Source organism: Peromyscus eremicus, chromosome 7 (assembly GCF_949786415.1).
Source record: "Peromyscus eremicus chromosome 7, PerEre_H2_v1, whole genome shotgun sequence".
Taxonomy (NCBI): Eukaryota; Metazoa; Chordata; class Mammalia; order Rodentia; family Cricetidae; genus Peromyscus; species Peromyscus eremicus.
In genome coordinates, this window is record NC_081422.1 from 116,649,539 (window position 1) to 116,664,654 (window position 15,116).

The 15,116-nt window shown below is 40.3% G+C and overlaps 1 protein-coding gene across 1 annotated transcript in view; it reads left to right on the plus strand.

Moving 5' to 3' along the window:
• The first annotated feature begins 426 nt into the window (after window positions 1-426).
• Topaz1 (testis and ovary specific TOPAZ 1) overlaps window positions 427-15,116 on the plus strand; it is a 55,911-nt gene continuing 41,221 nt past the window's right edge. The window contains exons 1-4 of the mRNA XM_059268963.1: window positions 427-778; window positions 1,430-3,863; window positions 9,055-9,119; window positions 10,341-10,465. Of these exons, the coding sequence (XP_059124946.1) occupies window positions 562-778; window positions 1,430-3,863; window positions 9,055-9,119; window positions 10,341-10,465 (2,841 nt within the window). The 5' untranslated portion in view covers window positions 427-561. The remainder of the gene's footprint in view (window positions 779-1,429; window positions 3,864-9,054; window positions 9,120-10,340; window positions 10,466-15,116) is intronic.

The window sequence follows — 15,116 nt, forward strand, 5'->3', positions numbered from 1 at the left end:
GAATGCAGAAGAACATTTAGAAGTTTCTATCCACTAACCGAAGAGAAGCGATCTTTTAGAGAAATAAATGGTATTTTTCATGTCTGCAGCTGGTGTACCCCCTGGGCTAGCTGTATGAAAGTGAAGGTATTGGGAAGAAAGTGACGGTGGGCTCCCAGGAGACTAAGAGTTAGAAGCCACTGGCAGACAACGGTTAGTCAGGGTGAGGAGTGGTTGCTAGGAGAAGGCGCCCAGGCACCTCCAGAAGTTCAGGTCTGGAGGAAGGAGGGGGAGGCCCAAGGGGGCACAACAACAAACCCGTGCAATGAGGCCCTGTCACCTCCAGGTGCAGCGAAGGTCCTTCGAGGGAGCATGTGGTCAGGCGGACCGCGAGGCCCCCAGCCGGTTGCGCCCAGCCGAGCCCAGCCCGCTTCACTTCCGCTTCCTGCTGAGTCGGGTAGGCGGCGCCCAGACAGACCAGGCCCAGGGCAGGCAGTAGTCTGTGTCCTGCAGTAGAGTGGCGGTCTCAGGCCTGGGGGCTTCTAGGCTTCTGAGAGAGGCTGGGTGGGCGGCGGCGGGCTGATGCGGCCACCAACGCCGCCCCCAGGCCCCACCACAGCCCCAGGGCGCGAAGGCGATGCCCGAGGCCTGAGGAAGCGAAGCCTTCCGCTGACGCCAGAGCCAGGCGAGGTGGGAGGCTGCAGGCTTGAGGCCAAGGGGCGCGAGGAGGAGAGCAGGCAGAAGAGGAGAGTGGTGGCCCAGGCTTCTGGGAGAGAAGAGACAGAAGGTGACGAGTTCGGTGAGACAGCTGGAAGGCAGTGAGCCTAGGGGCTGGGGAACAGGTGGACCTTCATTGCATAGGTGCAATGAAGGAGGTGGAGCTCCCTTTTCACCCCGAAGACACGGTTTAGAAAACTGAAGGCCACTCCCAAGCCTTTGCACCTCAGCTGCCTCGTCTTTGTTTTACTGCCAACCTTTAGTTGATTTTGTTGGTATCTACCAATGCACATGATGGATGAGAGAGGTGAGGTGCAAAGGATTTTCTTGTAAAAGTATATGGTCATTTAGGAGCCGTCATTATAATTGCTGTAGAAGGAATGAATGCTAGTAGGGTAAAATTATGTTATAAAGGTTTTTCTGCTGCCTTAGAGTTTATAGAAGTTTATTTGTAGTTCTTAATTAGATCTTAAAGCTGGCCATGGTGATGGACACTCATAATCCCGAAAAGAGGAGGCTGGGCAAGAGAATCTCAAATTCGGGGTCAGCCTGGGCTATACAATGAAACCAGTTTGAAATTTTGTAATATTTAATATGAAAATCAGTTTGTATTTCTAAACAGCTCTTCAGGGAAATACAAATGGATGGCCTTCACAGATTTTCTGTTAACTGGTGTTGCTTTTTTCTGCCCAGTGTAAAAATATCTTCTGGTATGTTTTCTTGTTTTGATCAGCCAAAGGAAAAAGAAAAGTTACTGAAGCCTCAAGTGATGATCCACCACCAGGGACTGACCTGGTAAGAAAGGCATCATTAACCAGTTCAGAATCTTTACCAACAGTGGAGTGCAGTGGATTTCAGAATATGGCTTTCTTACAGTCTTTGGCTAAGGAAGATTTGGTAGAAGGTATTAAAAGAAGAATTCGAATTAAAAAATGTAAAAGTTTAGAAAATCCACCTCTCAAAATAACTAAGAACGAGGCAACACAAAATGTTAAGGTTGACTTCCAAGATGAACTGTACAATACTCCAAAATATTCTTGTAACAGCTTATCACCTAGAGTGGAAAAAAATTGCAGTTTTGAATCCCATGATTACCGTTTCCTCCATTCTGAGGGTTTTAATAATGAAAACAACTTTGAACATAAACCTCATGGTGTATGTATGCACATAGCAGAGAACTCTTCGAAGTTAAAGAAAGAAAACCTTAGGAATCTTGCAGAGAAAAATGACACAAAAACTACTGCTAAGCTCTTAAAAACTGAAGAAAATGTCATAGCCAGTAAGTTACTGCTTGAAGAAAGTCATTTATACCAAAGTAAAAACAATGGCTTGATTTCTTGCCTTCAAAGTGAAAAAACCAAATATTCAGTAGAGGAGAGCAGTGTTGGGAGAAAACACAGGAAAAAGATGAAATTGTCTGAAAAAGAAGAAAAAATTATTGATCTTAATTTCTCTAATGTGTGTAACAATTCTGAGTTGGTGTTACAAGAAAACCAAATGGGTGTGGAAGGGAAAGAAACAGAGACCTTAGAGCCTAAAAAGAGTTTTCTAAAAGCTTTAAGAAAAATAAACCATAACACACTCTCTCCGGTGGACCATTTATGTCTCCCAGAAACAGTAGGGAAAACAAGTCCCAGACATCAGGTAAACGCTGTGTTTCAGAAAACCCTTGAATCACATTTGAAAGAAGATATAAAAAATGCTTCAGAGTCCTTAGGATGCAGAAGTATGGAGCCAGAAGAATATTTTAAATCTATGATAAGCTCTGCAGTGAAATCACCTAGTGATGGTCACCATATGGGAAAAAGATCTCCATGGGGAGAGTTAAGAAATGAAACTGAAGAGTCAAAGGTAAGCTGTCGCAGAATAATACCAATGACTGGTAAAAGAACTTGGCCTTTTTATTCCTGTGCCAGAATATCAGCGCAGTGTTGGAAAAAGACTTCCCTGTCAGATTTAAATTACTCGCTTCCAGGGTCTGTGGAAAATGTTAGGCAACATGAATCTATCATACACCAAGTGAACGAAACTCACTTAACTGACTCCAAACTGTTACAACAGGCCTTAACAGAGGGAGCCAGTGAGTCCTCAAGTAAAGAAGTGTACAACCCTGATTTAAATTGTTTGTCTTCAGTTTCTTCAGCAGAACCTACTTTGATGGTTATAAAGGAAGCTATACCCAGTGATAAAAAGATAAAGTTAGAGGAACCCAGCAGAATTGGGACAGAGATAGTTTCTAATACTACTGAAGACACCCAATTAATTAATGTAACTCAAAGCTTAACAGGAAATAAGAAAAAGAGAGGGAATTTATCGAAACTTAATTTGACAGTGGCATCCCAAGATAGCCAGGAAACAAAAAACTTTGCAAACAAAACTGTTCATCGGAAAGCTTGCATTAGTAAGCAAACACTTGTGGCTCCAGACTTGGTTAAAATATTAAACACAGGACGGCTGACTAATTTTAAAATCCCTTTACTGAAGAACAAGACAGGAAAAAGAAAAGAAGTAAATGCCAGGTCATGTGAGAGAGAAGCTTACAGTCCCCTAGAGCTACTAGACAGTTTATCTGGAATAGAAGCAAAACAAAACAGGAATAAGGAAAATATCTGCACAGCAACTTCAGGACCTCAGTCTTTGAATATACATAATAGTGTAATTCCAGGGCAAGCTAGTTCTCACTCATTCTACAATAAGAATTCCTGCACTTCTCCAAGCTTTGCAAAGAAATGTTATGATAATAAAGCATATAATCACATCTCTGAGCAAGACAGTATTTTTTCTAATAAGGAGTCTATTTCTCTTGAAATTGAAAATAATACTTTTTCTTGTGATCTTGGGTATATTGAGCAAAGTTCATTCTGCTCTAAGGAACAAGAAGCATTTGTGCCAGTTTCTTCTGAAGTTCGTGGTAGAAAAATGACTAAAAGCATTTCAGAACTCAAATTGGGGTTTCCAGATATCCTTAAAGCATATGAAGATGATGTCCTCTTGATTGATGTAATTCAAGATGACCCGGAGCTCTTTGGAATCTCCAGTGAAGGGGAGCTCTCATTTGCTTCAGAAGACTCCAAAATAAGCCAGGAGCCCAGTGTACCCGAGGAGCACCCACCAGCAGACTTTAAGCCCATGCAACTTCCAGGGACAAAAGAATCAGGTGATTTGAGGTATGCATGTTCAAGAATGCCTTTAGTTCAGTTGATTGTTGGCAGTTCAAAGCACTCTCTTGTGTCGAAGCTCCTTTTTTAATATTTATTAAATGTAGTGTATCACTGGTAATAGCTAAAACTTTCATTATGCTAAAGTAAAGGATCTATGTCTCTTGAAACATACAAAGCAAATTAGTTTTTAAAATCAAAAATAATTTATAAAGTGACCATCAATTGAGTTTATTTTCATGTTCTTCATTAAGTATGTAGCTAAGCTCATTTTCTGTGGATTCCTTGTTAGATTTTTTTTTTTAATAATTTTTCAGGGAACAGAGAAGCCTCGAAATTTATTTGAAATAAGACTTGGAGGTAGAATCAAAAGTTAAACTAATTTTCAGAAGAAAATAATATAAATGTGTTTTACACTTGACTTTTAAGATAATTGTTTTAAATTGTCATTGCCCTGATAGGACTAGTTTACCTGAAGCAACTTTACTATGGCTAGTAATAACCTTGGTACTCAGGAACATGGCCTGTTCTGGTTGGTACAAAATGTATGTAATATCACATTTGACTATATTTTTATAATTCTTTAAGCTCTGGTTTGTATTTGTATGCTTTAATTAAATACTAGAATGTTTCATGAATAGATGAAAAAGTAAACATGACAACACTTCCCACAAAGATTCTGTGACACATGGCTTAAGTTTCTAGTATTTATAATTGCCTTTGGGATATTGTGCTCTTTCAATAGTCTTAGTACTTTGAGAACTTGTAAGTTATCAGCAAATTGAATGTTTTCTACTTTACTATGTGATGAGATGGGTTGCTAATATGCCCATTTTAGAGATGAGGAAAATGATGACAAATTGTCATTTGCCCAAGGTCACACTGCTAGTAAAGGACTGCTAGTAAAGGAGACTGGACTTGAGGCCAAATGTATCTTAATTCTAAAACTAGTATTAAAGAGCTTTACCTTTATAGCCTTGCCTAGGTTTCCTAACTTATCATTGCCAAAGAGCTGTGTAACCTTGTAGACAAATTTAACCTTATCTGTGAAAAGAGAAAGAATTTCCATCAGGATTATGAAGCCTAAATCAAAGAATGAATGGGAAGTATTTTAGCGTAATACTGGGTTGGCAGCGAGGGCTTGTATTGGCCTTTTCACTGTTGTGACAAATGCCTGAGAGAAACAATTTAAAAGAAGAAAGTTTTCAGAGGTTTCAGTCTATAGCTTTGAGCTTGAGGAGGCAGGCTTTTAGGGTGATAGGAGCATGTGGGAGAGGACATAGCTTAGCTTTTAGCATCCAGGAAGTAGAGTGAGGGGACTGGGAAGATGGCTCAGTTGTTGAAGTGCTTGTTATATATTCATGAGGACCTGAGTTTGGATCCTCAACTCCTACATTTAAAAAACAAGGTATATCTCTATGAGTTCAAGGCCAGCCCAGTCTACATAGTGAGTTCCAGAACAGCCAGAGCCACATAGTGAGACCTATTACAATCAATCCATGTGAGTCTACTAAATGGGTAACAGAATTTATTAAGATATAAATTGAGGAAATACACTCACGATTACAGAATGGAGTAGACAGCTGAAGTTGTCCTTTGATCTGACTGGGAATGAATCTACCTCGCAGGCAGGAGCAGTGAGAAAGGGCATGTGACCCTTCTCCAACTCCTTATAAGAGATTCAAGGGCAAGAAGCACCGCTTCCTTTGGGCCATATAGCCCAAGGTCATGGGCAGAGCAAATACCACTACAGAGACCCTTTCTCAAAAAAAGAAAAAAAACCGCGGGGCGGTGGTGGTGCACGCCTTTAATCCCAGCACTCGGGAGGAAGAGGCAGGCGGATCTTTGTGAGTTCAAGGCCAGCCTGGGCTACCAAGGGAGTTCCAGGAAAGGCGCAAGGCGACACAGAGAAACTCTGTCTCGAAAAACCAAAAAAAAAGAAAAAAAAAAAAGGAAAGAAATTCTCCTTATGTTTATAATTGAACTAAAGCCACTAATTTACTAATTTTCCCATGAGCATGGCTTCTAAGTGTCAGAGCTGAAATCTGAACTTTAGACTTCAGTAATCTGCACTGAAGTCTATCCCCTCTCAAAACAGCATTCCAAGAGAGGGGAATGTGGGGTCCCTCTGTGGCTTTCTTCTATTAGTCTGTGAATTAGTATAAATGTTTATTTTGCTTTTAATCATTTTTCTTTCTTTAAGATAGTAGCACAAGATATTGTGATTTTTTTTAACTGTTTTTCAGGCCACACAAACCATTATTTACTGTCTTTGCTACAGGAAACAGTGTTATACTTTAGTGGTGGTTTACTGTGTCGGAAGGCCTAGCACTTCATAGTGTGGCACCAAGCTAGGGATGCTCTAGCCCAGTGACTTGAACACGGGGCACTTCTCTGCTTATGCTCACCGTTCTCTGTAGGACAGTTGTTATAGTTTATCTGTGGCAGAAAGAGTATAAACACATGAATGAGTGATCATTACCATAATAAGTTCCAGGCTTGCCAGGGATTCATAGTGAGATCCTGTCTCAAAACAAAACACCTAAGGACCAGTCTGGCCTCAAACTTATGCCTCCTGCCTCTGCCTCTGCCACCTGAGTGTTGGTTTTAAAGGTGTGTGCCATCATGCCCAGCTACATGTGTAGCAGGAATCTTAAAAGTTCTTATTAATAAAAACAAACCTGAGGCCAGTTATTGAGGTGAGTGCTGGAAGATCAGAGAAGCAGAACAAGCCACAGCCACCTCACCTTGCCAATTCCTCAGCTGATCCTGTTTCGTCAGACTGGAAGCCTCTGAGTCCTCATCCAGAATGAATCTCAGCTGAACTGCTCAGAAGCCTAAAAGCTTAACCGGCCAAAAGCTTCTAGTTTCTGGTCTTCATGCCTTAAATACCTTTCTGCTTTCTGCCCTCACTTCCTGGGATTAAAGGCGTGAGTCACCATGCCTGGCTATTTCCAGTGTGGCCTTGAACTCACAGAGATCCATGCCTCCGGAAGGCTTGGATTAAAGGTGTGAGTGCCACCATTTTCTAGTCTCTGTATGTAGTGGCTGTTCTGTTCTCTGACCCCAGATAAGTTTATTAAGGTGCACAATATTTTGGGGAACACAATACCACCACATTTCCCCTTTTTTTGTTTTCATTGGACAATTTTAAACGTTTTGTTTATAATTATCCTAAAACAGTCATCTTCAAATATTTTTGCCAGTTACCTACAGTAATGTTTTATATTATAGTCCAGTACATATAAATATGTGAAACCATAGGTTTGTACTGTTTTTCTTACTACAAGTGATACAGTCTCATGTTTTGTGTTTTAATTCTTAGCCAGGCAGTGGTGGTACACACCTATAATCTCAGCACTAGAGGGACAGAGGCAGATGGATCTCTTGAGTTCTAGGCCAGTCTGGTCTACATAGCAAGTTCCAAGACCACGTAGGACTGGAAAAAAAAAAAAAAAAAAAAAAAAAAAAAAAAAAAAAAAAAAAACCTGGATGGGAATTAATCAAGTCAAATAGCACTATAGTAGAGGATGAATTTCTGTAGTTCTTCGGGAGTTGACTTGACTCTGTTTCTCCTTCCCCCTTATGCCCTTCAGGTTTTCTTTCCTCCTCCACCAGAGCAGAACTAAAATTTTCACTCACACACATAAGATAGTAGTGTTTTTCTCTCATTAGCATCACTACTATTACTGTACTGGAAACTAAACTTAGGACCCCCACATGCTTAAAGAAGCACTCTACCATGGAGCTATATTCCCAGCCCCAACTTTATTATTTTTTTTAAATTTAGGTGAATTTAACCTCTGTGTATCTTGAACTCAAACTGCTTTTAAGAATGTCAGGTACTATTTTATTTTTCAAGTTAATTCGTAGTGAGAAGTTTCTCCCTCTTATAAATTATACTAATAGTATAAGTACAGCCTAATACTTTGAAATTAAAGCTGTGTACTTGCTGTACTGTTCACAAATGGATAAGTAGAAAATGGAAACAATCATGTAGTTCTTTATTGAACCACGTAATTGTCCTCTCTCTCATGGCTTTCCCATCTCCATTCTCACTCTTAGTAGCTCAACTGTCTTCTTATGGATTATTGTGATAAGAGCCCAATTAATACTCCTGAACTTCTTTAATATATTCTGAACTAAAAACCAATCTGCCATTGACTGTTAAGAGGGCCTCACTGGCTTTCAGCCACCTGAAGACAGGGCCTAGGTTGTTTGCCATCACTTTAAGGCAGTTGGTGGGTCTATATATTCCTTTTTTGACAACTGTGGTATTGGAGGGAAAATGGTGTTTATTCTGTGTGTGTGTGTGTGTTCTCATGTATTAAGTTTGTCTGAATTTTAAAAATGGAATAGTATTTGTCCATATGTGTTTGAGTGCCTCCCATGTTCAGTTTTGATTTGTTAAGCCTGTTGAATGTAAGAATATGTCATTGAAGCCTCACAGTAACCTTACAGACAAGTGCTACTCTCACTTATTGATGTGATTAGATGAAAAGAAATTTAGGCTTTTGCCACAAAATCAGTCAATCTCAGATAAAACAGGAACCCAGAGTGGTCTAACTCTGATCTCCAGAACCTTAGCCTTAGATTACAAGCTTTACCTAGGCACAGTAACAAACAGGCAAAGAAAGAAAGAACCTCAAAATCCATTCAAGCAGTCTTGTTTTTTGTTTGGTTGGTTAGTTGGTTTTTGGTTTTTGGTTTGGGTTTTGGTTTTTTGAGACAGGGTTTCTCTGTGTAGCCCTGGCTGTCCTGGAACTCACTCTGTAGATAGACCAGGTAGCCCTCAAACTCAAGAGATTTGCCGGCCTCTACCTCCCCAGTGCCAAGATTAAATGGCCAGCTGTCTTGTTTTTACACTAGGAACAAGATATACATACATATGTTTGAGAGTAGAAGCTAAACATTCTCTTGCATTGGTGCAATCCTTTAAAGTTTCAAAATGCCTGGTCTGCCTTGTCCTTCACAGATGTGATGGTAGCACTCTCTAGCAGTGGCAGCACACTTGTGAATAAATCACCCAGTGAGAACCCAGGACAGATGTGCTGGTCTCTGAACCCCAGGGCAGTCACTCCTCAGTCCTGGAGAACCTGTTGGCTTAACCAACCACAGAAGCAAATGTTACACAGTGCTTTCATGATTGAGTAGTTCTGCTGGAATCTGATACAGTGTTTGAGTTTTGTTTGCTTTATAGTAAAGAAGTTGCCTTGCTGGACCCTGGATTGCTGAAACCGGAGATCTGTCCTTCCTTGTCAGCAGGTAAAATTTGATACTTGAAGAATATTTGGTATTGTAATATCTGCATGTCTCTAGTCAGGTCTACTCAGTGAATTCATTAGAATGGAAACCTTTTCTTAACATCTGCAAACAAATGTCACAGAGTTTGTCAGTTGTCTCCCATTTTTAACTGATGAGTTGGCAAATGATATTTTGAGCTAGTTTCCGTTTTAATGCTATGCATTCTCTATAAAAGATAGGTAGTTGACCTCTAGAGTCTTCCAGACTTACTTTGAAATTGAAATACATGTTTTAACTTTATCATATCTTAAATTGGTTATTAAAAATTATAACTGCCGGGCGGTGGTGGCACATGCCTTTAATCCCAGCAATCGGGAGGCAGAGCCAGGCGGATCTCTGTGAGTTTGAGGCCAGTCTGGCTACAGAGTGAGTTCCAGGAAAGGCACAAAGCTACACAGAGAAACCCTGTCTCAAAAAAAAAAATTATAACTAACAGCTAATCATAATTTTAGATGCCTAAGTCACAACAATGTAGATGTTAACTCCTATTTGACTTTTGAGTTTTAAAAGTGTTTTTAGGGCCAGTAAGATGGCTTAGTAGGTAAAGGTGCTTGCTGCCAAACCTGGTCTTGCAAGTTATCCTCTGATTTCCACAGATGAACCATGAGTGCATGCACACAAAGTAAAACATAAATATGTGCTAGGCGTGGTGGTCCACATTGTTAATATCAGCACTCAGGAGGCAGAGGCAGGTGGATCTCTGTGAGTTTAAGGCCAGCTTGGTCTGTGTTGGATCTCTGTGAGTTTAAGGCCAGCTTGAGTTCCAGGACAGCCAGGTTTACATAGAGAAAGCCTATCTCAAAAACAAAAAATAAATAAATAAATGTCAGTCAGAGTAGAGTTTGTTTGTTTTTGTGTGACAGAGTCTCACTATGTAGTCCTGACTGGCCTGGAACTCTGCCTGGTTCTGCCTCCAAGTGCTAAAATTAAAGGCATACACCAGCAAAAATATTTTTAAATGGCTGGGACATAAGAAAGGTTCTTAAATATTACATTGTCAGTTCTTTTTATACCATAGAGTGCCGTTATTCTGGTAATGAATAGGGAATTACATAATTTGCTGAAGTTCTAACTTGGTACTTGTCATGTTAGAATTTGAGTGCTTCTGACTTCTGGATTTTATGGAACAGTCTTTGGCTGCTTGGTTTAAAGTTTGTGTGGTTGAATGTTGTTTCTCTTTAGCAAAGGAGCCACAACATGATCCTAAAGGTGCAGCCATGTCCTTAGAAGCTACTGAGGAGACTGTTGTAAGTGAAAATCTGGGAGACCTCAGTGAACAAGCGAGAACTTCAGACTCAGATGCAAAGGTACCAAAAAAGCTTTTATATTTGCCTGTGTCTTGGTCTTAGGTAATACTAACGCAGAAATCCACTCAACAGTGCTGTGAGGAGAAAGACATAAATACTTTTGCTCATTAGGAATGCCACATCACTCTGGCTAGGTGACTGGTCTCTTGGTGCTCTGTGTAAGCACAATATAAACAGAAATTCCTGAGAGAGGTAGGATGTGTGTATAATTATATGAGCCTCTTCATATCCTAAAGTTGCCATTATCTTACATAAGACTTTTAAAATACAATGATACATATCCTCCTGCCTCAGTATTAAATATTACCTGATCTTCCCTGAAATTTTTGAATGTGATAGTACGTATGGGCCATGAATGTCAGTATCAGTTACATAGCCACAAATGTAGAAAGCATAGGAATTATAGGTAGGCCTAAATTGATCTTGGAATTTACTGCTTATATACAATATTGGAAAAATCTTTGCTATCACTCTTAAATTTCCTGCCTAAGGCTGAGGCTCAATGGCAAAGTGATAGTCTGGATTTGCAAGGCCCTAAGTTCATCCCCAGTACTTCAAAACATAAAATGAAATTCTGCCTGATAATGTTGGTGGTTCTCTGACCCTTTTGCATAATGTAGTTGATTTCTAAACAACTGTTTTATACCCTTTCTCCTTAAGCCTTGAATTGCTTTTCACTCATCTACAAAGCTAACAACTTTGTTTCCTTCTTCACCCAAGAAACTGAAATAAATGGAAAAGAACATTATAAGCTCCCACCAGTACATTAGAGCACCTGTCTGCACCCTCTGAGAACTCCAGCTTCTCTCCTGGTACAGGGGATGCACTATCCAGATAGAGCTCCTCTTCCTCTGCTATTAACTCTTTCTCACTGTGACACAAACATACTTTCTCTCATCTTTAAATAGAACAAAGCCTTTAATAGAACAAACCCCTTTGATCTGTGATTCCGAATCTCAAGATGTTTATTCTGTACTCATCATCTCCAGTTTGCAAAGGTCTTCAGCCTTCCACTAGAACTACCCTTTGTAACCTCTCCAATGATACTTCACTGACCGATGAATCCGATGGGTATGTCTATGCCTTCATCCTCATCTCTCACTTTCTCTGCAACCTTTTTTCACTTGGTTTCCAGAATGAATGTACTTGCTTGGCTTATTCTCCTTTGTCTGCTATCTCTCTGTTTGGTGGGTTTTTGTTTTTTGTTTTCCTCTGTCTCCCTGATCTCTGCACATTAAAGTGATTTTCAGCCTAGATTCACTCTCTTGCATGGTCCCATCCAAGTTTATTCCATAAATGTATATGCTAACTCCCTCACATTTCTATTATTAGCTCAGATTCCTCTGAACTACAGACCTTTCTCTCATCACCTGCTTGCTAACTGGGATGCCCACTTAGGCATTTGAAACTTAACACAGCTAAAAACAAAACTTCTCAGTTCTATATCCCCTCCCCCTACACCACAAACCAGCCCCCATCTGTGTTAATGACAACACTATTTTTCTCAGTTACTCAGCCTCAAAATCTTAGCTTTCTTAATTTTCATCCTCACACCATATACAGACTATTGAGATGCTGCTGTTTTTTCTTCACATGATGTTTAGAAACTGTCTGCTTTTACCACCCTATCAATACTGCCCAGGTCCATATTGTGTACTATACAAATGATTACAGTAGCCTCCTAACTGACCTGTTTAGAACCTTGCCCTCTTGTAAGGTGTTCTCAGTACAACATAGGTTTCCTTGTGTCATTGTTTCTTCTGCCTTAGACTCTCCAAAAGCTTCTAATGTTATTCATAGGCAAACCCAAAGTCTTTGTGATGACCCACACGGCTCACTCCAGGTCTGCCCTGAAACCTCCTCACTCTGTCACCTCTGATCTCCCTGCTATTCCTTTTACATTTATCTCTGACCACCCTCGAAGCTTGTTTTTGAGACTTGCCATGATGTGTTCTGCTCCAATGCCCTGTCCATATAATCTTGTATCCCTAGAGTATTCTTCCCCTAGGAGATGATGTGGCCAGTGCTCCTGTTTCCTTCAGGTTTTGTCATACTGATGTTCTTCGAGGGGAGCCTTCACTGGCCATAACCTAAAATCGCAGTGTTCCCCCTGTTCCATACCCCACCTTCTTGCAGTTGTCTTGACATAGCATATACTACAGGTGGAGTATCCCTATTTGAAATGCTTAAATCAGAACTATTTCATATTTCAGAGTTTCTATATTATAATTTGGGATAGGTTTTGTTTTGAAATAGTGTCTTACTTTGTAGTCCAGCTCATCTCAGACTGGACAGTCTTCTTAGCCTCTAAGATTACACCACTACTCACAGCCTTGGAATGTTTGTGTAAAAAAACTCTGAAATGTTCCCAAAATATTGGAGCATCATTTTGACACTTACCAAGTTTCAAATCTCAGAGTGTTTTAGACTTAGATTTTCAGACCATGTACACCCACCTAAATACCTGTGTTTACTTTGTCTTTGTCCCTCCTGCTAGGATAAAACCCCATAAGGACAAGAATTTTGTCCATTTTGTGTAATGCTTGAAAGTCTAGCTTGGAGAGCAGTGGATGATAACTGCTAAGTGAATAGGGAATATGAGTACTGGAAGTGCTCTAGAAACAGAAGAAAAAGTTTATGAAGTACTTGCTTTACAATTGGACAGACAACACATATTGCCATTATTAAATACTACTGTTAAACACCTAGCAGGGATTGTCATGGATTATCCGTATGATGTTATGAGGTGTTTGGAGTTCCCCAAGAATGCCTTAGGGTCACTGATATGCCACAGGAACTCACGGAGGTTAGTAAAGCTGTTACACCCATGGTTACATTGATGGCAGTGAAAGACTAAGTAAAAAAGGGAAGAGGCTCCCAGGGTGGAGTCCACAATATACTCACTCCTCTTAGAAACAGTGTGTGGCATAGCACAAGAATATCGCCAGCCAGAAGTGTTCACCTTAACTCTAGTGTTGGAGTTTCTATTAGAATCAGTCACAAACGCTGAGCTGTCCTTAGAAGGTCAAGTTAATATCAATTACATGATCCAAGGTCACTAAAATAAATCATACTATTAGCATACACTATGTGGCATGGTCCCAGAATCCCAAATAAATAGACACTTACAAGGCAAGACATTCAAAGAGCCTAGAGTTTATCTGCCAGAATCAGGGCAAGGGACAATCCTTTAAATGTAGTGTGTGGATAACCCACCCTTGTTGAGTTAACCTTCATTGTATATGAGGTTTGTACTGTAATTTCCTTTTACAAATGAGGAGACCAAGTCTAGTGTCAGTGATCTTTTCTGAGGTCACACTCAACAGTCCCACAACTCTACCAACAGAAAACTTTTTCCTTCTACGGGCTCAGATGCTACTCTATGACTTTGTGGGCCATTAGATCACTGCAACATCTACTTAACCTGCCACACTAACACAGAAGATCCATAGATATTATGAGCATTGCCATGTTCACATACCATTTCTTTTACAAAAAGAGGCATCTGAAGTCTGTCTACTCCAGTTCCTCCTCTACATCACTGAACTCTAGGCTAGGGAACTGTTGACTGTCAAGATAATTTTCAAAGAATCCGTTTTTGATGTCACTGATTCTCTTCTGCTTTTTGTTACCTGTTTATCTCAGATTTATGTTTTTCCCTTTCTTCTGCTTACTTTGGATTTAATGTGCTGTTTTACAGTTTTTAAAAGATTTATTTTTATTTAATTTTATCCTGCATGTATGTAATGTGTAATATGTCCATGTCGGGCACCTGTGGAGGCTAAAAAAAAGGCCTTGGATCCCCAGATGACAGTGAATGAAGTACAGATGAATATAAAAAAGGAGAGAGACACTCAGGGCAGAGTTATAGCCTTGGAGTTATAGCTGGCTATGAGCTGCCACATGGGTACTGGGAACTGAACCCAGGTCCTCTGCAAGAGCAACAAATGCTCCTAACTCTCCCTCTCTCCAGTACCTTTATAGTTTCTTTTATTTTAAAATGTTATTTATTTATTTATTTACTTATTTTGTTTTTTTTCAAGACAGGATTTCTCTGTGTAGCCCTGGCTGTTCTGGAACTCACACTGTAGACCAGGCTGGCCTCAAACTCAGAGATCTGCCTGCCTCAGCCTCCTGAATGCTGTAATTTAAGGTGTGTGCTACCAACGCTGAAGCCATTGACTGGAAACATCATCTAATGATTAAGACATCAGTACTGTTAATTCACCATAAGTGTGTGCTTCAGCAGCATCCCACTTAGAAACTAGTAACTGTGGATTCACTGGCAGTGCTAAGAAGATTCATAGAATGTGCCTTTACCTCGCTTCTCTTAGTGGTCATGCTGCAGAACTGTAGTAGAGTATGGCAACTTTGGGGCCATCAGGGTCTTATTCAGGAAGCCCTTTCCTTTGTCTGTCCATTGGCAATACTACAGTGAACTACAGAACATCCATCTTACCAAAACTACCCTTCACAAATAGTACCTACTTCTTTCCTGCTACCAGCCCTTCCTAACCCTTAACAAACACTGTTTCCATTTCTACAATTTTGCCATTTCAAGAATGTTACTATCTCTGTGAGACTGAGGCCAATTTCTTTGAATTCAAAGCCAGCCTGGTCTAGGACAGGCAGGGATATACAGTGAAGCCCT